Source organism: Diabrotica virgifera, chromosome 4, assembly GCF_917563875.1.
Source record: "Diabrotica virgifera virgifera chromosome 4, PGI_DIABVI_V3a".
Classification (NCBI taxonomy): Eukaryota; Metazoa; Arthropoda; class Insecta; order Coleoptera; family Chrysomelidae; genus Diabrotica; species Diabrotica virgifera.
The window spans coordinates 173,875,195-173,900,441 of record NC_065446.1 but is presented as its reverse complement, the minus strand read 5'-3'; the positions used below and the strand labels follow the sequence as shown (position 1 = coordinate 173,900,441).

At 33.3% G+C, this 25,247-nt stretch overlaps 1 protein-coding gene across 1 annotated transcript in view; it reads right to left on the bottom strand.

The window, feature by feature from the left end:
- LOC114330369 (NPC intracellular cholesterol transporter 2-like) overlaps positions 1 to 25,247 on the bottom strand; it is a 62,494-nt gene that overhangs the window by 26,641 nt on the left and 10,606 nt on the right. Inside the window, exon 2 of the mRNA XM_028279710.2 lies at positions 13,507 to 13,617. Within this exon, the coding sequence (XP_028135511.2) occupies positions 13,507 to 13,617 (111 nt within the window). The remainder of the gene's footprint in view (positions 1 to 13,506; positions 13,618 to 25,247) is intronic.

The following is a 25,247-nucleotide window of genomic DNA, read 5'->3' as shown; positions in this document are numbered from 1 at the left end:
TCCTGAGAAAACTAATAAGTATTTTTGAAAAATTTAAACGCAGAATGAAAGATTACGTTATTGGCGAGGGTCGAAAGTCCCTGAGAACTTCTATAATGTTTATTTTAATAAGTTACAGGGGTGAAAAAACTAAGAGAAAATTTAGTGTGATTTTTAATTTCAAATATCTCATTCAAAATAAACTTTTTATTTATTCTAAGGGACTTTCGGCCCTCGGTAATAATTTAGTCTTTCATTCTGCGTTTAAATTTTTCAAAAATATTTATTGGTTTTTTCAGGATTTGAAAAAATGAACACAATGCCGTGGTAATATTTTCCAAATCTGTCTTTGTCTTACAACGCACTCAACCGAATATAATATTGTCAGCATATATTGTCAGTCAGACACTGACAATCAGTGACAATTTTAAATATTTGACATTGCATCGGGAATATTTTGAGAAATTGATTAAATATTATTGATATATAGTGTATTTGATAAATAATTGATTTAAGACGTGAACTTAATAAAAAGTTATTTATTGTGTATTATTTGTGGAAGATCCAAGCAGAGAATACAGCAGATATATCCTGTGATCCAAGTATTTTGTTGTTAGAGATGTTCAAAATTGTAAGCGTTCCAAAATAACAACATATTAAAAAATCACTTTACCACTTTTTCTCTTTTCTCGATTGATTATTAGTTTTTGTTGTACAAATAAATTATTACACTCACTGAAAACATAGTTAGTGAAAAAATTATCACATTTATTAACTGAATTAATAATTTGCAATTATAAAAATAACAGTTATCCAAGAACATTCAAAAGCCATCTCTTTAAATTAATTATGACATTTTCAAGTAGAATGACATTCTAGTAATGTTTACATATCCACACCAGTGTGAATTTTACTACACGTAATTTGCCGTGTAAAGACAGACAAAGTAGGGATACACGTAAAATATTTGCGAATTATGTACCCATAGCCTTAAAATAATTTTTTATTCTATTTCGAATAGAAAAAAAACTCTAGTGTACATTCAATGGACACTAGATCATTTGAGAGATAATCATAGAAAGGCGACCATTTATCTTAAGGCTATGGGTACATAATTCGCAAATATTTTACGTGTATCCCTACTTTTTCTGTCTTTACACGGCAAATTACGTGTAGTAAAATTCACACTGGTGTGGATATGTAAACATTACTAGACTGTCATTCTACTTGAAAATGTCATAATTAATTTAAAGAGATGGCTTTTGAATGTTCTTGGATAACTGTTATTTTTATAATTGCAAATTATTAATTCAGTTAATAAATGTGATAATTTTTTCACTAACTATGTTTTCAGTGATTGTAATAATTTATTTGTACAACAAAAACTAATAATCAATCGAGAAAAGAGGAAAAGTGTTAAAGTGATTTTTTAATAATATGTTGTTATTTTGGAACGCTTACAATTTTGAACATCTCTAACAACAAAATACTTGGATCACAGGATATATCTGATGTATTCTCTGCTTGGATCTTCCACAAATAATACACAATAAATAACTTTTTATTAAGTTCACGTCTTAAATCAATTATTTATCAAATACACTATATATCAATAATATTTAATCAATTTCTCAAAATATTCCCGATGCAATGTCAAATATTTAAAATTGTCACTGATTGTCAGTGTCTGACTGACAATATATGCTGACAATATTATATTCGGTTGAGTGCGTTGTAAGACAAAGACAGATTTGGAAAATATTACCACGGCATTGTGTTCATTTTTTTCAAATCCTGAAAAAACCAATAAATATTTTTGAAAAATTTAAACGCAGAATGAAAGATTAATTATTACCGAGGGCCGAAAGTCCCTTAGAATAAATAAAAAGTTTATTTTGAATGAGATATTTGAAATTAAAAATCACACTAAATTTTCTCTTAGTTTTTTCACCCCTGTAACTTATTAAAATAAACATTATAGAAGTTCTCAGGGACTTTCGGCCCTCGCTAATAACGTAATCTTTCATTCTGCTTTTAAATTTTTCAAAAATACTTATTAGTTTTCTCAGGATTTGAAAAAAATGAATCCCCATTTGAATAGCATTGCAGCCGAAAATACGTACCGATCCTCTTAACGTGGAATCGAGAAACAATACATTCAACTTCATACATTTAATTTATATACAGGGTGTTTGGTAAAGAATGGGCCATAGCTTAACCTCAGGTTCCTGATGTTAAAATAGACCGATTTAAGCTAACTTACCTTGGTACAAAGTTTATAATAACCGAGATACAGGATGTCAAAGTTAAACTTTTTTTTATTTATTATTGAATATTTCCTGACAGGTATGGGATAACAACATGAAATTTGGTATGTGGGGGTTTTTTGGGTCGAGAAAACTAAATTCCCTACCAAAAATTATGTATTGCCCAGAGGGCGCCACATACGCCTTTCAGCACTCATTTATTACGTTCAATTTTTTTTATCCCTCACTCTGTATAATTTTGACATTAAAATTTTTATTCTCGTATTAGTTTTACTTAAAAAAGGTATACTTTCTCATCTCCCTAAACTCAACCGTTTTCGAGATAAACGCATTTTAAATCTGCGATACACCATCATTTTTAGCATAATATCATTGTAGTTACACCCGATAAATAACTTAATACCATAATAATTGTGCCAGTTCTCAAATTTATGTCATTGCATCGCAAATTCCATTTGAAGAAATTTGCGATACATTTTTGGATAATTTTATGGTTTTAAGTTATTTTTCGGGTTTAACTACAATGATATTATGCTAAAAATGATGGTTAGAGTTGCACAAGTTTGACTTGAATGTTTGAACTTGACTTGAGTTTGACTTAATTTCAAGTCAAACTCAAGTCAATCCTTCTGACAAATATTTCAAGTCAAGTCAAACTGGTCAATCGTACAGGTTTGAAAATTCAAACTGTTTGTCAAACTAGTTTGAAAGAGTTTGAAAAATAATTTATTTAGTAGATATACTTTTTTGTCGAGATTGACATGTTAGTTGCCAATTAAGATAAGAAAATTAATAATACAATGAGTGCCACATAAAAGTAACTTAATACGGGAAGCGATTATAATCAAAATAGGGTCGTAAATTTAAATTTCTTGAAAATGATTCCTGAATGCTTAAACTGCTTGCTGGCAAGTTTCGTTTTATCCATATAACTTTTTTATATCTGAGTGTTACTAGATTAAAACAAAGAATTCGTTGGATAATTTTTTTATCATACAAAGTGTAATTTAATCTACTTTGGGAGCGTTCAGGTTCAAGTATTACGTAACGCAAGTTGGGGGGATCATGTAAAACGTTACGGCGCGTTACACGGGGAGGGGGTAGGATGGTTCGAACAGCGCATTACGTAATAGTGATGTAACAAATGTCATTTTTTGAACATTCGCGAATACGAATGCGAATGCGAATATCTAATAACGACATTCGCGAATGCGGATGCGAATGCGAATGCTCAGTTTTTTTAATTTGTTTTTATTTTTGAAATGTTTTCTAAATTTGTAATAAGAAGTTAATTGATATTTAGTGTAAATCAATCTGAACCTTAAGCTTTATTACATTATGCCAAATAATAAAACAACTTGAAGGCTGATAATCTGATTATACGAGGTTAAGTTACCTTTTTTAATAAAAAAGATGAGAAAGAGAATAGATTTTAATTTTTGTTAATCTAACTTTATTTTCAAATTATTATTTCGCTTCTCTGATATTCATATTCGCAAAACATTGGCACAAATTTTGCCAATGCGAACGCGAATGCGAATATGCAAAAAGATGCGGATATTCCCGAATGCGAATACGAATACGAATATTCGTTACATCACTATTACGTAACATTGTTTTTTAACTTAAATAAAAAAAAAACTACCGAATCACAATCTTCCACCTTTTCAACTTTCGTTTATATTTTACATAGAACCCCTGGATTGTATTATATTGCCCCCTCACCTCCGCTCATGTTACAATAGGACAAAATAGTATTCAAGTAAAAAAATCTTAAAATTTGTATTTAGCAGTCAAGCACAGTAACATGTGTCTCAATGGACAGCTCAAAATAAAATGATTTGGAATTTTTATGACTTTCTTTTATGAAAAAAGGCATTTAAGGGCCAGTTAGAAAAACATCTGGTACATACCAATCTGCTAGTTCACTCGAAAATACAATACAAACGTATTGCTGTATATTTGTTGGTATTTCTTTAAAATTCAAAACTGACCATTGGGTTATTAGACCTGGATCCTGCGTACCAAAAAAAGTTGATTAATAGCAAGCCGAAAATTTGTTAATAGCTTAACGGTGCCTAGTTGGACAAACTTAGATGTACGGGAACACTGGAACGGTGGAAATTTTAATTGTGGAACAGTTTAATAATTTGGAACGTCAGATTACGAAAACGTCCCATGTATTTTGTCGGACATAACATCCAATTGATTTGTTACCCTTTCATTAAACTCTCATGCAAAAATCAGACTGCTATTACTAACCAACATGATTCCTGTCATTTGACATGTTCTTCATGTTCCACTCATTAAAATTCCCAGTTGATGATAAACACCAGTCTGATTTTTGCATGAGAGTTTAATGAAAGGGTAACAAATCAATTGGATGTTAATCAATCGGAAGTTCTATCCGACAAAATACATGGAACGTTTACGTAGTCTGTCGTTTCAAATTTTTAACCTGTTCCACAATTAAAACTTTTCCTGTTCCAGTGTTCCCATACATGAAAGTTTGTCTGACCAGACACCGTTAATCTATTAACAAATTTTCAGCTTGCTATTAGTCAACTTTTTTTTTTGGTACGCAGGATCCAGGTCTATATGGTTTTACCTACATTTATCTACAATTTAAATTTCTTTCGGAGACAGGCTACAAATGTTGGGTTTAAATTTTTTAAAAATTATTGTATAAATATGCATTAATAGTATGGTATAACTTATAACTAGACCCAAACCCAGACATCCAAAGTGAAAGTTATCCTCCAACACCAAATTGTTCTATATGGTCCACATAATGTTAAGAAAAAAGTCACACACACCATTTTCAGCGTCGGGTTTGGGGGAAGAGGGGGAAGAAATCGGTAAATTCGGAGATTTTTACGTTTTTCGTCAATATTCCTAAAACTATGCGGTTTCTAAAGGATTCTACATAATATTTAAAACAAAAAGGTCCTATACATATTTGTTATAAAATCAACGGTTCCAGAGTTACGGAGGGTGAAAAGTGGAAGATTTCGATACTTTTTATATTATTTGGGAAATTTATAATACATATAATATATATAATATATAATACATATATATATACATATTTATAATACATATAATAATATTTATAATACATATTTATAATATGTATTATGACTGATGAAAGAAATTTTCTTTAACAGGATTGTGTTTTGTAAATAAAATTTGCTATTTCAGTGGCATGTTAGTGATAAGCCCTCGAAGAAACGTCAACCTCACCACCCAAAATCATCATCAATTGCCCAAATTGGAAGTGTTGATTATATAACAATTATATATAGGACTTTTTTTGTTTTAAATTTTATGTAGAACAATTTTGTATAGAACATTGTTTACGCTAAAGTATAGTTTTAGAAATATTGACGAAAAACGTAAAAAAAATACTAATTTACCGATTTCTCCCCAATCTCCCCTCCAACCCGGACGCTCAAAATGGTGTAACTTTTTACTGCACAATATGTGGACCATATAGAACAATTTGGTGTTGGAGGAAGACTCTTTCTTTGGATGTTTGGGTTAGGCCTTTTTTTGACCAGTTATACTATACTACCTCCGTAACTTTGGAACCGTTCATTTTAGAAGGATTACGCAATGGGCCTTTTTTATTTCAAATTGAATGTAGAACATTTTTGTATAAAAGGTTGCTCATGCTAAATCGCATAGTTTTAAAAATATTGACGAAAAACGTAAAAAACTACGAATGTACCGATTTCTCCCCCCTTTTCCCTTCAAACCCTACGCTCAAAATGGTGTGACTTTTTTCTGAACATTATGTGGACCATATAGAACAATTTGGTGTTGGATGATAACTTTCACTTTGGATGTCTGGTTTATGCCATTATTTGGATCAATTGTATCATACTATAAAACGCTATAAGCTTTCTTAATAATTATTATCCTAACTGGCGCGCTTATTGGGTTTTATTTGTCTGTCTGCGGTTTAAATATCATATCAGCCAATACATTTCTGTTTATTGAAATTTGTCAAAAAAAATTTTTTGGACCTTGTTGGGATTGGGGGATTTCCCCTACCCTTCCCCACCCATTACTCCCCCCCGTTGATCCGCCACTGAACAAATAAACACGTTGCGTAATATTCAAACTTTTCAAACTGTTTGAAGATGTTTGAATTCAAGTCAAACCTAAAGATATCGAAATCAAGTCAAGTCAAACTTTTTTATACAAAAAGTTTGATTTTCAAGTCAAGTCAAGTTTGTTGAGTAAAATCAAACTAGTTTGACTTGATGCATCTCTAATGATGGTGTATCGCAGATTTAAAATGCGTTTATCTCGAAAACGGTTGAGTTTAGGGAGATGAAATAAGTATACCTTTTTTAAGTAAAACTAATAGGAGAATAAAAATTTTAATGTCAAAATTATACAGAGTGAGGAATAAAAAAAACTGAACGTAATAAATGAGTGCTGAAAGGCGTATGTGGCGCCCTCTGGGCAATGCATAATTTTTGGTAGGGAATTTAGTTTTCTCGACACAAAAAACCCTCACATACCAAATTTCATGTTGATATCTCATACCTGTCAGGAAATATTCAATAATAAATAAAAAAAAAGTTTAACTTTGACACCCTGTATCTCGGTAAACGCCCCATTATTTTTGTCCGACAAGTGATCCAATATGCATTACACATGTAAAAGAACAGTACAAAATAAAAATGACATCTGTGGTAATAAATAAAAAAATTCCAGGAAATTGACATCTTCGGCGCATCCGACTGCGCATATGCCCCGTGAAAATTGTCCGACAAGGTTACCACATGATTGTAAAAAGGTTTTATGATATATACCGTTAAAATTATCCATGTGGTAATAAATTTATTATTTTCATAAATTTGACATATTTAGCGTGTCCGACGCGTCATATGCCCCAATATTTTTGTCCGACAAAATTGTTTTCGCTGTTTATATGATAAAAACCATTGATTAAAATAAAATGACCAATATGGTTATAAATTTTTTTCTTGCATAAAATTGACAACTTCGTGACCGCTTGACAGACAAACGCCCCACTGCCATGTTGCGCTAAGCTCCAAATTTGTCCGACTCCACCCAAATAACAAGCACAAAAAGTTTCAACGGTGTGGTCATAAATAATAATTTTATATGGGGGCCTAAGAACTATAATTTAACGTTTGTATTAAACGTAGTATTTTTTAATGTTTAAGCGACTGCAAAATTAAATAAATAAATAAAATGCAGTATATATTCTGTACATGGACTATACATTGTTAATATATAAAATATTCCGACCACCTCATAATTTCCAAAACACAATTTTTATAAAATAAATTCACCTACTTAGTTTGCAGTTTTTATTTAATTAAAAAGTGTTATCTGTTAGTGTAAAATAAATTGTATTAGTGTACCTATTAACTAAATTAAAAACAAAATTAGAAATTTTAAGATAGAATAATAATTTTTAAAACGCTGTGTGATTATCAGGGGGTCAGATTTCTTATGAAAAAAAGGTAAAAACAAATCAGTAGTTAGCATCAAATAATGAATGCATACAGACGAAACATAATTTTGAGTCGTCTTTAACCTATAAGATGTCTTAGTGGCAAAACTTAGTGGTTACTTTGGCAAAATGCAAAACACGTGTAAATGATTTCAATTTGACGTTTTAGAACTGTGAGGTCAAATGACAAAATGAATTGTTTTCCTCGAGTTATCGTCCATTTTTGAAATTTTGAGCGCCCTCTGTCGGAATTTAATTTTGCAAATATTGAACTTGTTTAGGAAATTTTTTGTAATGGCACGCTTATTTGAAAATATTTACTTTTACAATGGTTTTTTATAAAGTAATTAAAACTGAGGAGATACATAATTGTATATGCTCACGAAATTGTAAATATGTGTATTGGGAAACAATATTTTCAATATAATTCATATTTCTCGTGACATTATTATTTCTTTATGGTGGGAATACATCATTATCTTCCAATAGTTCTGCCAAGTCCAGCACAGCAGCACTAAAAATTATTTCTTGTTCATTTCATTATCAAACAACAATAAACCATAAACAACAAACAACAATATTATCCATTTTTGAATTAAATTTGTTTTTCTACAACCGTATTAAATATGCAATTTTTAGCACTCCATAGGAGCGTTAAAAATGCTACTTTAAAGCACTAGTGCTTTAAAAATTTTAAGGCACTGCAGTTAAAAGTGAATAGGGATGTTCACTAATTTTTAAATATAGTTAAATTCAATAGATTACAAGGTATATAAAAACGTAACAATCATAAAACTGTTTAAAAATGTATATTTTTTAAGATAAATGAGTTCATAATGTTGATTTTCTTGGAGGCTAGAAAAACGGTACCCTGCAGCGAGGCTACGGTCTGTGACGTCAGCAGTCGTAACGTCTTTGATCGACGACTAGTTTTGTATACTTATTTACTCAATGTATTTGAATTTGCGCAGTTTTTTACGTATTTAATTATTAAAAATAAAGCCAAATAAGTGGTGTTTTGTTCCTGGGTGTGTAAATACATCAAAAAACAGTTCTGACAAGATTTTTATTACCGTTCCAGCCAATTTAAAACAGAAAAAGAAATGGTTTGTTGCAGCTAGAACTTAAAATAACTAACTTAAAGAACTACCTTAATAAAATAAACATTATAGAAGTTTTCCAGAGACTTTCGGCCCTTGGTAATAATGTAATTGTTCTTTCTGCATTTACATTTTTCAAAAATACTTATTAGTTTTCTCAGGATTCGAAAAAAATGAATGAATTTAAATAGCATTGGACCAAGATTTTGCACCTACCCCCTTAAAGAGTAAATGAAAAAGTTTCGGGACCTCAAATTTGTATTCCTTAAACTGGGATATTCCTAAAAACGGGATTCTAATAATACATACAGTAAAAGTAAACCTTGAAATAACTACATGTGGATGTAGGTATGACTTTATATTATATTAAAATCATTAATAATTTAGTGAAAAGATTGGTTGAAATGAAAATGTATAATACCCAAGTTCAAAAATATTTTTACCTTGGAACAGTTGTCAACTCGAAATACGAAACAACCGAAATAAGATCTAGAGTTGAAAAGGACATAGCAACATTTAACAACATGCATGAGAAATATTTTCACCCATTGCGACATAATATCTCTCCCACTAAAAATACGGCTGCTAAAATGTTATTATTTCCGGTCTCGCTATATGGCGCAGAGGCCTGGACAATAATGGAAACATTAATGAAAAAGTTAGAGGCATTCGAGATGTGGGTGTACCCACGTATCCTCAAAATATCCTGGGCGACCCACACCAACGTACAGGTATAGCATCGAATGGGAAAACAAAAAGAAATCTCTTTTACAATTAAGAAACGAAATCTTAAATATTTCGGTCATATCATGAGGCATGATGAATATCGTATACTCCAACTGATAACGCAAGGTAAAATAGAGAGTAAACGCGGACCCGGAAGAAAAGACACTCATGACTTAAAAACTTACGCCAATGATTTGGACAAAAATCGATCGAGTTATTCAGAAACCCCTCCAATGAAATTAAAATTGCCATGATGATAGCCAACGTCCACAACGGACAAGGCACATGAAGAAGAATAAAAATATTTTTAATACACCTAACCAAGGTAAAGTAATAACCAGCCAATGTATGTATACAATATGCTTGCGTACAATGCATGCATACAACTTTCTCTATTTTTTTTTTGTGGAGTATTAAGCATTTATTTTTTTAGCTTAAAGAAGACATTGAAAATTATATGGAATATACACTCAGTAAAGCTGTGGTAGATTTATTTTTTTACAAGATGCCAATAAATCATACACCATTGTTACATCTACACTACAGTCGGTAGTTTATACGAATCGGTTTTCTGAAAACCTTCTTCCATTTTATTTGTTTATTTTTGTAAAACCCAAAATATGTCCTTACAAACAGTCTATCCACTTTAAACTAAACAAATTCACTATAAAACTCCACTTTAACCCTGATAAAACAAGAAGAGAACAAAATAAAAAGACCTGAAACGTCAAACAGGTAAACAGTAACACTATGAGAATGGCGCGCGCTTGGGGTATGCAACTAGTGACGTCAGGCCAATAGAGAAGCGTTCTTGAAATTTAAAATAATGCTAGATTTCTAATAAAGATTTTTTATAGAAAGGCCTTTTCAATTTTGTTGAAATTTTGGACAATTATTCCTAGGGTGTTTCTTAATCGTTTTACATGTTTGAAATGACTTTTTAATTTTTTGTGAACATCCCTATTGTCAGTGGCGGCTCGTCAGAGGAGGCAAGGGAGGCTCAGCCTCCCCATAAATTTTTTACACACTCTATACTGTTTTGTTTATCATGAATCGCGAAAACAACAATTACTCTCACTATTATACAACGTGTAAACTCCATATTATCACTAATTATCCATACGTACGGAGCATTAGCATTAGAACGCATGATCGCGTCTCAGTTTTATTACATATTATTGTAGGCAGCCCCTGGGTTATCCCGAGATGCACGAACGGAGCCGAGAAGCCCAGCTTTCTCCGTTGCTAATGCTCCGTGCAGCGCAGCAGGCGTTTAAGGAGACCCGGTCTCCTAACAGTGGCATCTACGGCGCCATCACACGCTGCCCGGAGATATACCAAGGGAGGCAGTGTAGCTTCTCAGCTCAGTTGGGTGGTTGGGTGCGTCTCGGGACAACGAATTTTAGGGTCCTGGACCCGAGAGTAAACGCGGACCCGGAAGAAAAGACACTCATGACTTAAAAACTTACGCCAATGATTTGGACAAAAATCGATCGAGTTATTCAGAAACCCCTCCAATGAAATTAAAATTGCCATGATGATAGCCAACGTCCACAACGGACAAGGCACATGAAGAAGAATAAAAATATTTTTAATACACCTAACCAAGGTAAAGTAATAACCAGCCAATGTATGTATACAATATGCTTGCGTACAATGCATGCATACAACTTTCTCTATTTTTTTTTTTGTGGAGTATTAAGCATTTATTTTTTTAGCTTAAAGAAGACATTGAAAATTATATGGAATATACACTCAGTAAAGCTGTGGTAGATTTATTTTTTTACAAGATGCCAATAAATCATACACCATTGTTACATCTACACTACAGTCGGTAGTTTATACGAATCGGTTTTCTGAAAACCTTCTTCCATTTTATTTGTTTATTTTTGTAAAACCCAAAATATGTCCTTACAAACAGTCTATCCACTTTAAACTAAACAAATAAATTCACTATAAAACTCCACTTTAACCCTGATAAAACAAGAAGAGAACAAAATAAAATGACCTGAAACGTCAAACAGGTAAACAGTAACACTATGAGAATGGCGCGCGCTTGGGGTATGCAACTAGTGACGTCAGGCCAATAGAGAAGCGTTCTTGAAATTTAAAATAATGCTAGATTTCTAATAAAGATTTTTTATAGAAAGGCCTTTTCAATTTTGTTGAAATTTTGGACAATTATTCCTAGGGTGTTTCTTAATCGTTTTACATGTTTGAAATGACTTTTTAATTTTTTGTGAACATCCCTATTGTCAGTGGCGGCTCGTCAGAGGAGGCAAGGGAGGCTCAGCCTCCCCATAAATTTTTTACACACTCTATACTGTTTTGTTTATCATGAATCGCGAAAACAACAATTACTCTCACTATTATACAACGTGTAAACTCCATATTATCACTAATTATCCATACGTACGGAGCATTAGCATTAGAACGCATGATCGCGTCTCAGTTTTATTACATATTATTGTAGGCAGCCCCTGGGTTATCCCGAGATGCACGAACGGAGCCGAGAAGCCCAGCTTTCTCCGTTGCTAATGCTCCGTGCAGCGCAGCAGGCGTTTAAGGAGACCCGGTCTCCTAACAGTGGCATCTACGGCGCCATCACACGCTGCCCGGAGATATACCAAGGGAGGCAGTGTAGCTTCTCAGCTCCGTTGGGTGGTTGGGTGCGTCTCGGGACAACGAATTTTAGGGTCCTGACTAAAAATAATGAAAAATCTAAAAGTGCGAATTTTGTTATGAAATTTGGTATGTGGGGTTATAATAATATTTGGAACAACTTGCTCAAATAACTTTTTCCGATATCTCTAACTCAAAGCAAAATATCGGTAATTTATCGTGTTTTTGAATTCGCACTAGGCCGCGTTTAGAATTAAAAAAATTCAGTTGAGTATCTTAAAAAATTTGAAGCTTCATTATGTATGGACTGCAAAACTTCAAATCTGTATTTATTTTGATATGCATAGGTATCTATTTACAAATAGATGGAATTGTTAACAAATAAACGACACAAACTTTGGTATTAAACTTTTACTATTAGACTAACTATTTTTAAAATGATGATATCATGAAATTATGAATTAGGATGATATTATGACATGTAAATAAAAAATGGTCAAAAGATGGGGCCTTATATTACATTTTTTGGCGCATTTTTTTGCTAGTGCAAATTTGTCTAGATATTTTACAGTTAGGTATAGCCTCCCCTATTGTAAAAATCACGAGCCGCCACTGCCTATTGTCAAATTGTGAAACGTCAAAATATTTATATTTCATTTATTAACATTAATATTAATAGTAAAACTTGCGCAATTTGTCGATTGTCAATCGGATAGCTCAGTGCGACTAGCGGCTGACCCACACTTCACTTCGCCTTGAGGTATGTGAGTTCAAGCCCAGCCCAGGCCATCGGAAAAACAAAAAGGCTAACGCGCCAGTATAAAATTCTAAATATGAATCTGGCGCTTAGACTAGAATATGCGGGCATCTGATCGACATATGAGGGAAAAGTACGGCAAGGGATAAGGGCTTGCGTCTCGGTGATACTCTCATAGATCCCTACCGAAGGGCGTTGACGCCTAAGAACAGTGTAATACTTGCGCAATTTGAAAAAGGTGGTTTAAAAGGCTTTTTAAAATTTAATACACGACAAAATAAATGTGCCGTTTTCGTGGTCTGAGCGTTCCAAATTTTTAACCTGTTCCACAATTAAAACTGCCCCTGTTCCAGTGTTCCCATATATCAAAGTTTATCCGACTAGACACCGTTAAGCTATTAAAAAATTTTCAACTTGCTATTAATCCAGACCTATTAGATTGAACATTTTATTACCAAACATTAGCGATTTTAAAAACCGCGTACTTAAAGTTTGTATGTGTATCACCCACTTTTTAAAGAAATTACATACTCCATTTTTTTAAGATCATATTCTTACCTGATCTGAACGTTACGTCAATATAGGCGTATGTGCCTTTGTATAAGGGACATGCGTCCTTTCCCTCACATCCAGATATATGAACGTTAGTGATAGATCCATGCTTAGATCCTAAAAAGATAATATTGTGTGTTAGAAGTAGTTTTTCGTTTTTGTTCACAACAAAAAAGCAGACTGGACTGGCCTATCGGCTCTGAACGAGTTTAGTTGTTAAAAAATTTGCATCGACTTTTACTCAAGTTTATGTGTTTAATCCAAAACATTAATTAGTGTAATTTGGAAGATAAAGAAAATAAACAGTGGTGAACAGATTGGTGATATTTTCTCATTGCTCCGGCGCGCGGCGGGTTCCAGCCAACAAGCAGGTATTCCAGCGTTTATTATTCAATTGTCTAGTTTTTTGCTGTCTACTTATTAATAACAAAGTAATTAGTACGGTCAATTGCCTCGGCTTTTTGACATACCAATAGGTAGGCAACATATTTTACAATATGAATTGCTGTTTGCGGACACTCCAGGAGAAATATAAACGTTAATCTTGACCACTCCATTGCTTTTGACTACAAAAGCAATAAAATTATGGATAATCAATCTACAGTCAATAACAACTCATCAATGCCTTCATCTAGTAACACTGAATCTTCAACACCCACATCTTACGTAGCTGCTATGAAATCCAGACCGAAGCCCTCCTTCCCGAAAAAGGAACAAGCAATTATTTATCATTCAGAACAGAACTTAAAACTATTCGATTATGTAAAATCCACAGGTGATATTGTTGGTCCCAAAAATATAATATTTGCATCTAGAATCTCGAAAAATCGGATTTGCATATACCTAAGCAAAGTTGAACTTGTTGACCAGCTTATTTCAAACCATCCCATTATTTCAGTAAACGGTCTAGACCTACCTATCAGAAGATTAGTTACTCCAGCAAAACGTATCCTAATCTCGAATGTCAGTCCCTCAATTCCCCACGATCTCATAGAATCTGCTCTACGCGGCATTAGTTTACAACTCGCTTCTCCCGTTTCTTGCTTAAAAGCTGGAATCCAAGGAGATGAATATAGCCATATTCTCTCATTTCGAAGACAAGTGTACATAATCCCACCTACCGAAAATTATGAGCTGCAGACCTCGCTACTCATTGAATTCGATTCCACAACAAACCGTATATTCCTATCTACTGATAAAATGGAATGTTTCATATGTAAACAAACAGGTCATACAGCCGCAAATTGTACAAATTGTCAAAATACTAACGTTCCTCAATCTTCCGGTGAACAATCATCGGCAACAAAAACTTTGTCTCCTCCTATAGAACAATTATCTCATGAGCCTACACATGGACACAAAAGACCACTCTCTAGCCCACTGAGCACACCAGATTCCTTTCCTCTCGATAATCTTAGATCTAATTCTCAAACTGAAAGCTCGTCATTGATGCCCCCTCCTAAAGATTCTTTGGCAAGTAACATAAAACACGTAAAGAAAAAGTCAAAAATGGATCCGACAGATAAATCCAAAATATCAGAAAAATCTAAGCAAATAATAAGAGATCTCTACACCAACAACCCACAAAGCTTCTCTACTCCACTAGAAAATCTCATAGTCTTTCTTGAGAATGCCCCAGGAAGTACTAATCTGACAATAGAAGCCCACCAATTTACTTCTAACATTAACTCGCTATTATCTGACATGTATGAAATTTATCCACACCTAACCACCAGAGGACTAAAAAATAAATTCACAAGAATATCAAAGAGCTCAAACGGGAACAATCTGCACAAACAGACGATACAGGTAGCCTTTTATCAGAAACATCTATGGATACCTCTGACGGTGATGACTCAACCGATCATTTGCAACAACCTGAAACATCCAAAAATTAATAACTTTCACACTCCTTCAATGGAATTGTGACGGATTCTTCTGCCGCTTAGAAGGAATCCAACAACTTATTAGCGACACTAATCCAAATATATTATGCCTACAAGAAACAAATTTCAAACAAAATCATAACATTGTTTTTAAAGGTTATGAAGGCTATCATCACATAAGAACAGAATGCCTTAGAGCAAGTGTAGGAACCTCAATTTTTGTCGACCAAGACGTCTATTCAACACATTTACCTTTAGCTACAAACCTAGAAGCAATCGCAGTAACCATATGGTGCCCTAAAAGAGTAACTATCTGCAGTATATACATCCCACCAAGTTACAATCCAACTCAAGCTGAACTAGTAGACTTAATTTTTCAACTTCCAGCACCATTTTTAATTGTCGGAGACTTTAATGCCCACAATATTTCATGGGGATCACAAACTACGTACGGTAGAGGAAAAGTTGTAGAGAACGTACTAAACATTACTGACATATGTTTTCTAAATAATGGTTCCAACACTCATTTCAATATTTCCACCGGAAGTTTCTCAGCGATTGACCTAAGCCTATGCGATTCCAAAACGTATTCTTCTCTTGCATGGAATGTTGTAGATGATCTACATAATAGTAACCATTTTCCCATCCTCATAACGAATAACGAAGAAAAATCATCAGAAACAATAGTAAAATGGAAGATTTCTAATGCGGACTGGGCAAGTTTTAGAACTGAAATAAACCATCAAATAGAACAATTTTCCTTCTCTGGTAACATAGATAATGATGTAGATAATTTTAACAAATGCATTATCTCTGCTGCTGACATTTACATAGGAAAAAGTATAATAACTCCTAAAAGAAAATGTACTCCTTGGTGGAATGAACGTTGTACAACTGCTGTAAAAGAATACAAGACCGCTTTTAATAGGTGTCGTCGAAACAAAAGTGAAGAAAACCTCAGTAATTTTAAAAAGCTTAGAGCCAAAGCGAGGTATTCTTAAAACAAAGTAAGAAGCTTTCTTTGAAGAACTACATTTCCACTATAACAGATAATACTCCTCCTTTTTAAGTATGGAAGAAAATTAATCAAATGAGGGGAAAAAATACACACACAAAAATTCCAGCTATTGTACATAAAACTAATTTAGTTACGGATGACCAAGAAATTGTTAACGTAATTGCCGAAAATTTCTATCAACGGTTTAAAAATAAGAACATATCCAAACAAGCAAACCCTTCTGCGCAATATCCTTCTCAATCGCTCGAATTTGACTCTTCTGTCTTAAACACCCCTTTTACACTTCAGGAATTATTAAATGTTCTTCCAACTTGTAAGAATTCGGCTGCAGGTCCCGATAACATCCCCTTCGTATTCCTCAAAAATCTTCCTATGTCTGCCATCAAAAAACTTCTAATACTGTACCTACATACATACCTACACACAAAATAGGTTTTAACGAGTAATAAAATAAATATGGGTCAAGTAGTAATTAAGTGATTTTTGTAAATTTTGTGAATAAAAATTAATTATATGTATAACACATTATATTTCCTTATACTATATTATTCTCTAATAATTTTACAAAAATTTAGACAATGGAAAAAAACAATATGTTGAAAAATGTTCTACAAATAACTTTTTTCTCTCTCTCTAATTTGCACGGACAATTTCTAGACAAAATAATATTATTTTTTATTATATGTTGAAAAAGATCTATCATAGTTATAAGTTTTTCATTTTTTTCGATGGTCCAGGCTGCGAGTCAATATCTGAATCAGTATCCGAGGTGAATTTTTGTGGTATAATGAGAGTTAGAGTTGGCGTCATTATCGGTAATTTATCTACCAATTCATTTTATTCAATAATTAATGTTGATATGTGATATGGCCACGATGTTGCTGCAATTTTCACCACCACAATAGAGGCACACTGCTGAACATTTGAGGTCTGCTTTTCGGCAACCACATGCGCTTCCAGTTTCCATTACATCTGCTAAAGATGAATTTCATAAGCTCGGGGGTACCTACTGGAGGCTTGGAAATTTGGATTGGTATCCAATATTTTCCATGCTTTTTCCAGCCCCAAATTTTCAGTATCACAATGTTTACCGGGCCATGACTGAATCTGGTGATACACTCGGAGTCTGTGGAAACGGGCTGCATCTTGTGTTGGAGGAAGTGAAGAGAGATTAAATGCATTTTTGGTCACTGTTTTAGCGAATCGTTTGTATCTTAGGGTTTCCAGAGAATCGTCTATATTTCCTCCATATAAAGAGACGAAAAACATTCGCCGATAATAGTGAGTAAAGATTGCTCGACTTTCCGGCTGACAAATAATTTTTCCTAGAGGTTTCTTACAAATAAAATAACCACCACTCATGATGCGCTCTTACAAAAAACACAAAAGGCTTATCTAATCAAAAAAATATAAATTTTACCCACAATACCACAACAATACTCTCAATAGTATTATCTATAAAACTCAAAATACTTTTCACAATTTTTAATACGACTGCACGTGGCCAAATAGGTAGCACAACTGTAAGAATAAGTTAAGTAGAGGGGGACCGATTGCTGTGCCACCTAGGATAATTTATAATAATAAAAGTAATAGCAGGCAGATATCCAGTCCGGTACGGAAGAAAAATGACGTAACTGCAAATTTTGTAAATGCCTGTTTATTGCGCAATTAACTTTTAAAATACTATGAAAAGATGATACAAAAAGACCGAACTGTAAAAATGTGTTGAGCCACTATAGGGTAGTTGCGTCGTTACTGAAATATGCACTGTGTTAGACCTTGTTTCAGATGCATAATGACGCAACTGTAGATAGGGTTAAAAATGGGGCGATTAAATTAAGATGAAATGAAATTCGAACCAATATCGATGAAAATAAAAGCCATCGTTGTCCAAAAATATACCGATGTTCCTGGACGACTACTCTTCATTTAATCCCTATTAATATTTAAAAAAAAAATTTTGCTCTTCTGAAGAATTTGGAATGTGCGGTTGCATCATTCGTCTTCTGTATCGGCGAATTTGTCCTCAAACAACTTCTTGGGCCTTTTCTATAATAATATAATATGCTTAGGGCTCTAGGTTTTATAGTGGAGAGAAAGATCAAAAATAAATTATTAATAGCATAGGAATGGTAAAATTATAATAAATTGTATGAATAAAAAAATATTAAGATAGAAAAGTAAGTGTAACGTTTTGTTTTTATTGTATCTCTATGAGCATTCGAGAATCTGGTCAAGTTTGGAGCGCTGTAAAACCTAGATAAATAAATATAATTAAACACCTTTATAGTGGAAATTGTTAAAACAAGTTGAAAAAAAGTTATAACCATCAAAAGGAAACTTGTTAAAAAATTTTTACTTATTTTTGTTTATATCCTTTTTGTTGATCACTTGACAATAAAATATAATAGAAACAAAATTGTAGAAAATTTAATTTGCTATATTTTATGTTTTATTAGATTTTCCGTAGGGTTGGTATTTTACGAGATATAGCGCGAAACCCCTTTGCATATCTTTTCCAAGACGGCGGCCGGGGGACAAGGGTGGCGACCCCAAAAACTTGGACCTAAGCTTCTACTGATCCCCCCTACACATTAAAAAAATAAAATTAACTCCTCTAACAAATGCAAGGTATGGCCTAAAAAATGTAACATTTCAATGGACTATAAATAAAAGTAAATTGATTAATTTAAGATGTAATAATAATATTATTGCATATCCGAATATGTTGCCTCGGAGAAACCATATGGAGAAACAAATTTCTGACCAGGGAAAGCAAAATAAAAGTATACAAGACAACAGTAAGACCTATCCTAACATATGCAGCGGAGACAAGGACCGATACAAGAAAGACGAAACAACAAATCAACAATATCGAAATGAAAGTATTAAGATCAATAGCGGGCATATCACTAAGAGACAGACAAAGCAACAGAAGTATACGAGAACGATGCAAAATTCAAAATATTAACAGGTGGATAAAAACAAGAAAGAAAAACTGGAACGAACATGTAAACCGAATGGAACCAGATAGGTTAGCGAACATCTGTAAAAACAACAAGCCGTATAGCAGAAGACCCGTTGGAAGGCGCCGAAAAGGTAAAAAGACAATGTACCGGGTGCCCCAATAATAAAGGCTCTCGGCCATATCTCAGGAACCGTTTATAGTACAGCTTTGAGAAAAAAATATTTGTAACAAAAGTTGCCTCGGGAAAAGCCTGGAAATTATTTTCATAATTGTAGGTCCACCGCTAGAGGGCGTAATTGAATATCAAAAATTAAAAAATCAAAATTTTTTAAAATTTACCTAATGAAAGGGTACTGGAAATTTAATCATCATATTCTTCATAAAATTCTGCTCATATTTGATTTCACAAGTTTAAGTCTACCTTTGCAAATAAGAGGTGGGTGTGAGTGGGAACCTTTTTATGAAAAAATTGCTCTAAGTCCGGTTCTGCTAAATCGAATTTTGCATACTTGGTCTTATTGAAAACAGCTCTTTTTCGTTAATGTAATTGTCTTATTTTCGAAATAACCTAATAAGTAATATGCAAGCTAGGAGGCGTTATTTAATTATTTTCAGAAATCTAGTTTTCTTTGGAAAATCTTAAATGCAAGTATGCATTTTTAATCATGTATTACAAAATTAGACCAAATTAGTAACATAATACCGAAAACTGCATTTCGATACCTTTTTTCTATCCCGAGATATCTTAAGAAATGTGTAAATTTTAAACATAACTGTTACTGTCACCGGTAAACGAGGTTAAGGAAAAGTAGTGTGCTATGGAAAAAACAAATAAACATTTTCCAGATGTAAACGTATATAATTAATTAAAACAACAATAAGACAAACAACACTATAAGATATAACAAAGAAATAAAAGCAACTAGTTACTTAGTCTTAATGACTGCCTAAATGTTCAAATTGTTGCCCATCATTTTCGATGCAAGCATTTACTCTTTCAAGAGTAGATTGAATAGCAACAGATTTAATTGTTTCAGACTTTTATTTATGGGGACGGATTAAAAACCTTGTTTTTGCCGTTAGGTCCACTACTCGAGAAAACATACGTTTACATCTGGAAAATGTTTCTTTGTTTTTTCCATAGCACACTACTTTTTCTTAACTTGGTTTACCGGTGGCATTAACAGTTGTTTAAAAGTTACACCTTTCTTAAGATATCTCGAGATAAAAAAAAGGTATCAACATGCGGTTTTCGGTATTATGTTGCTAATTTGGTGTAATTTTGTAATACAGGAATAAAAATGCATACTTGTATATTAAATATTCTCCAAAGAAAACTAGATTTCCAAAAATAATTAAATTACGCCTCCTAGCTTGCACATTACTTATTAGGCTATTTCGAAAATAAGATACTTACATTGACGAAAAAGGGCTGTTTTCAACAAGGCCAAGTATACAAAATTCGATTTAGCAGAACCGGACTTACAGCCATTATTTCATAAGAAGGTTCCCACTCACCCCCATCTCATATTTGCAAAGGTAGACTTGTGAAATCAAATATGCGAAGAATTTTATGAAGAATACGATGATTGGATTTCCAGTGCCCTTTCATTAGGTAAATTTTGTAGAATTTTGATTTTTTAATTTTTGATATTCAGTTACGCCCTCTAGCGGTGGACCTACAATTACGAAAATAATTTCCATGCTTTTCCCGAGGCAACTTTTGTTATAAATATTTTTTTCTCAAAGCTGTACTATAAACGGTTCCTGAGATATGGCCGAGAGCCATTCTTATTGGGACACCCGGTACAGTCAACAACAACTGAAACAGAATAAGAGGCAGACAAACAGGAGTAATCCTAGTCGCTCGAAGAAGAAGAAGAAAAAGCATATCCGAATATGTAGTTCTAAAAGAAACATAATAGTGTCTTTATATGTATTTTAGATATCTATAATGATGGACAACTCTGGCAGAAAGGATCTTATTCTAACTGGGAAATAAGCCACAATTTAACTTAAAAAGTGATTTTATTGGCGTTTCGACTTCCACCTCGGAGAGAATAATATAATATAAAGCTTCAGAACAATATTGAAAGGAGCTATTAACCAACTAGGGGCTTCCATAAATGGTAGAACTGTATACAGGTAAGTTCCTTTATAAAAATGTGTAGATATACTTATGTATAAACTATATAAATGTTTCTTGAATGTATCGTCTTCTGTATACAATCCTACAATTCAACGTTATATCAAACATGGCGTGTGTTTTATTTGTCATAAAGAAATAATAGTTAGTCTAAAAGAAACATCTTATGGTTGAAAACTTTTATTGCCGAAAACTGAACTAGTCAATAGGTATAAAATAACTTAAGATGTAAACTAATAATACTTTCCTTTAATAAAATTTCTTAATGATTAGGTTTGCTGTCTCTTTTAGATTATATAAATAAATAAAATTACAATATATGTCTGCTTCAATGTTTTACATTGGTTGTATTTTTCTTCTTATTTTAGCTAAACAATGTCTATTGTGTGATATTATACAGATAAATAATTAATATTTCATATACAAAAAGAAAAAAATTAACAAAGATGGTAGGATAAATAAAGCCATGTTTGAACTAAATATGATTGATTATTATTTGTTGAAATGCCAAGAAATGTTTTTGGATTGTAGACTGTTTTACTGATACCTACCGTTCTTATACCAAAAAATTGATAGTTTTTATGTGGGCCCGTGTATTTGTTTTTTTTTGTATTTCCTTTTGTCAAAATAAGTATGTACTTAAATCCTTATAAAAATTTTTTTATTAAAATAAGTTTACTCTTTCTACATAACGATTTTGTTTTAGGTAATTGCTGATATACAAAGTGCTATTAACAAAAAGAAGGAAAAATTACGGAAGTTGGATTTGATTCTCCATCCTTTTATTATTGTATAGAAGCCAGTGCAGTGGTTTAAGAGTGGAGAAATTATTTGTATGTATTAAAATCTAACGTTTTATATCCTGTTTTTATTATCTAATAAAGAATAATTTTACCTTAACAGAATGATTTATTTCGCCGTATGTAATATCACTTTATTTTTAAGAAATGTAACTTAATTCTAAATGTACAATTATATCTGCGAAATATATTTCTTAACATTAAATACATTAATAATTATTAATAATGGTAAGATAACAATATTCCTTACTAAGAAATATTATTGCTCAGAAAGAAGAATTTTGTAATGCCAAGAAAATATATTCTTATGACAAGTATAATTTCTTTCTGACAAATGGGTTTGCAGTTTGCAAGAAAGTGATAGTTCAATCATGTTTAAGATACATTTCTTTGTGTATATTAAAATTTATTTGAAATATTTTAGAAAATTATATCTTACATACAAAGATATATTTCTTAGGCAATATGCCAAGTCGATCTTTCTTAAATATTAATAAAGTTTCTTTATGTCAAGAATTTTTTCTCTCGGTGAAGGGACGACATCTGGAGTTTCGAGTGTTTTCGGCATTTAAATGATGCAAATGGATTACAGAAGGTTTTTGAGGTCACTCAACACGAATATGCCATCAGAACCGACTTCTGGAGCGCCTGGCGCCCAAGGTCAATGCAAGGAGCGTCATCTTCTGGAGTTTCGAGGGTCTTCGGAACTACATTGATGCAAACGGATTACTTATAGGTTTTTGGGGTTGCTGAAACAGGTCTGACCCACGGAGCACCTGTTTCCTAAGGCAGGTCATCTTCTTGAGTTTCGCGAGTTTTCGGCATAAAATTGATCCAAACGGATTACTCATGTGTTTTTGGGGTTGCTGAACATGAATACGCCCTAAGAACTGACACCGGAGCACCTGGTGATTAGGGCACGTCATATTTTGAAGTTTGGAGGGTTTTCAGTACTAAATTGATGCAAACGGATTACTCATGGGTTTTTGGGTTTGCTGAATATGATTACGAATTCAGAACAGACACCGGAGCACCTGGTGCCTATGGCACGTTTTCTTCTGGAGTTCCGAGAGTGTTAGGTACCGAATTAATTCAAACAAATTACTCTTGGGTTTTTGGGGTTGCTAAACTTGAATACATCATCAGATCCTACCCACAAAGCACATTGTGCCTAAGACACGTCATCTTCTCGAGCTTTGAGTGTTTTCAATTGGGAAATTCGAGGGAATTTCTCATGGGTTTTTGGGTTTTCTGAACCCGAATATGAAATCAGAATTAACCCTCGGTTTACTCGACGGTTTTCTGAGCTGTTATTCAAAGAGAGCGTTAAAATTTTTGAATTTTTTTTGCCATTTGTAGAATTTTTATTAAAATAACTATGTTGCGTTATTCAATTTTTTTTAATAATTATAAATATAAACCCAACTTATATCTGACAATGTTGTTCCCTTATTTATTTCAAGATCGATTTACTATATTCTATTTTGATAGTGTTAATATGCGTTGACGTTACTATTGATGAGGTCATTAGATACTCCAAAGTCATTCAGTTGAGTTGTATTCATGTTCAGCAACCACATAATCCGTCTGCATAAATTTATTGTCGAAAACTTTCGAAACTTCATAAGATGACCTGAATTAGGAACCAGGTGCTCCATGGGTCGGATATGATGGCGTATTCGCGTTCGGCAGCCCAAAAAACCAATAAGTAACCCATTTGCATTAATTTAGTAGCAAAAACTCTCTAAGCTCCAGAAGATGACGTTCTTTGGGCACCAGGTACTCCGGTGTTTGTTCCTTAAAAACCTTAGTTATACCATCATTCTCTTTGCCTTATCCCTATGCAGGGTTGGCTTCCCTAATTGCATTTCTCCACACTATTCTATCTTGGGTCATATCAATATTTTCCCCTTTACCAACATGTCCTGCCTTATCGCCTCCCTCCAGGTCTTCTTTGGTCTTCCTCTCCTACTCCTTCCAGGAATCTGCGCTTCAGCTATTCTTCGTATTGGATAATTAACGTCTCGACGTTGAACATGACCAAACCATCTTAACCTATGCTTTCTCATTTTGGCATCAATTGGTGCCACACCTAGACTTCTCCTAATATACTCATTTCTAATTTTATCTTTCTTTGTCACTCCACTCATCCATCTAAGCATTCTCATTTACGCCACATGCATTCGTTGTTCCTCTTTTTCCTCTTTTTCACTGCCCAACATCCAGTTCCGTACATCATAGCCGGTCTTATGGCTGTTTATAGAATTTTCCCTTCAGCTTCATTGGAATTTTTCTGTCACACAACACACCACTCGCTTGTTTCCACTTCATCCATCCAGCCCTAATTCTACCGCATGAATCTCCATCTATTTCTCCATAACTCTGTAATACCGATCCTAGGTACTTAAAACTATTGCTTTTCACAATCCTTTTACCATCCAAAGATACCATCTTATTCGTAGTAACTCCGTCTTTAAATGAATATTCCAAATACTCTGTTTTTGTCCTACTAAGTTTTAAACCTTTTTCCTCTAGAGCTTGTCCCCACTGTTCCAGTTTTTGTTCTAAGTCTCTTTCACTATTTCGTATTAACACTACATCATCAGCATACATTAGGCACCATGGAATGCTACCCTGTAGAATCGCTGTTATCTGGTCCAAAACTAATGAGAATAAATAAGGACTAAACACCGAGCCTTGGTGCAATCATACTTTCACCTGAAATTTATCAGTCTCTCCCACACCTGTCCTAACACTAGTCGTTACTCCCTCATAGATATATCTCACAATCTTTACATATTCGCCAGGGACTCCTTTCATTCTTATTGAGTGCCCACCACAGAATCTCTCGAAGAACTCTATCATATGCTTTCTCAAGATCAATGAATACCATATGAGCGTTTGTTTCTTTACTCCTGCATTTTTC